Genomic DNA, 1547 nt, shown 5'->3' on the forward strand with positions numbered 1-1547 from the left:
GCCTGGGGGCTCTCCACACAGGAGCCCTACTGGGGAAGAACAGGCACTGGGTGGTCATCTCTGTCCAGGAAGCGAAGGGCAGTAGCACTGGCCCCAGCGAGGGGCGTCAGGCTGGGGGGCGGCGGAGTGAGGGAGGAATGACGGAAGGGGAGGGGCGCAGGTTTCTGGACGGGCAGGCTCTTCCTTCCGCACGCGCCGACACTACAGGCCCAGGAGGCAGGCCTCACTGAGGACCGGGGCCTCCGCCCGCTCCGAGGCTCCATCTTCCGCCCGCCGGGGCTGCTCAGGGCCCGGCTCCTCGCGCGGGGCCAGGGGCGCGCGCTGGCCGGCCTTGCCCGCCTCGTGCGCCGCCTCCTTGGGCCGTTTGGGGGCGCCGTGCGGAGCGTCCCCCGCGCTCCTCTTGGCCCTCGCCGGCTCCTCCTCCGACGGCCGCTCGGCCTGATCCCCGGCGCCGCCCTCGGGCCCCGGCCGCTGGGCGCCCCGGCGCTCGGGCGCCGCCACCGTCGGGTCGTTCTCGATCTCCCACAGCCCCTGGCTGAAGCCGCGCCGCTTGCTGGGCTTGCCGAACTGCTCCTTGCACTCCGCGTACGGGAACAGGTGCTTGGGGCCCAAGCAGGCCGTCTCGTGGGTGCCGAAGAAGAACACCTGGTACCTGTTGGGCTCAGCCAAGTGCTCGATCCTGGCCGGCCAGTGGGCATAGCCCTTTAACTTGGCAAACACCAGGTCCCCGGTCTTGAACTTAGGACGGCCGCAGCAGGACATGGCGTGGGCTCTGGAACCGCTGCGTCTGCGCAGTGCCGCTGGCCCTGAGCGCCTTCGTGCGTGCGTGAGTGCGTGCGTGCGTGCGTGCGTGCGTGCTTCCTGTGCGAGGAGTACACGAGGGCGCCGTCAACGCTTCCGGGGAAGGTTCCACCGCAAAGGGCATTGTCCTAGGAGCCAATTGGGCTTATTGCACCTAACTCGGACACCATGGTAATGGGAATGATGGAGCAAATACCTTCAGAGGCCCAGTTCATGGTTGTGGCCATTGTGGGCCTATCATTAGCAAGGACAATTGGGCCAAGATGAAGGCCTACTTTACTGAGTCCTAGATAGACCTAGAATGCCCTTGGGGTAATGCAGAGCAAACACTCAGTGGCAAATTAGTATATTTTCCCTGAAACTTGTAAGTGCAACAAAGTTTCAAGGTCCCTATTGATTAGGATCTGTTCTCTATCTTAAACTGGTAAGATGTCTTGGTCAGTAGGTTGTCATTTTCTGACTTCCTGTGGAACCATTCTTATGGCCTGCTCTGAGGCTCAAGGAAAGACTGGGCATCTGGCCAAGCAACGGTAGACATGACCGGAAGTCTACAAGGCACATCACTAAGCACAACCATCATTGTTTACAATTTATAAACAATGCTCTCAGGACCACAAAATGTTTAAGGCAACATCATGACCACGGGAACATAGATGTAGCAAAATTTCCTATTTTACAGGGACAGGTGTTGAAGAGAATGGTTTTATGGGTTTAACACTGAGACTGTGGTATGTACTTTCACTATT

The 1547-nt window shown here is 59.8% G+C and overlaps 1 protein-coding gene across 1 annotated transcript; it reads right to left on the reverse strand.

Moving 5' to 3' along the window:
* Positions 1-201: 201 nt before the first annotated feature.
* LOC101610480 (hepatoma-derived growth factor-like protein 1) lies at positions 202-762 on the reverse strand. The gene has a single exon (XM_004668372.2). It carries the CDS (start codon positions 760-762, stop codon positions 202-204), a length of 561 nt encoding a protein of 186 aa, XP_004668429.2.
* Positions 763-1547: the final 785 nt, after the last annotated feature.

Source organism: Jaculus jaculus, chromosome 17, assembly GCF_020740685.1.
Source record: "Jaculus jaculus isolate mJacJac1 chromosome 17, mJacJac1.mat.Y.cur, whole genome shotgun sequence".
NCBI classification, from domain to species: Eukaryota; Metazoa; Chordata; class Mammalia; order Rodentia; family Dipodidae; genus Jaculus; species Jaculus jaculus.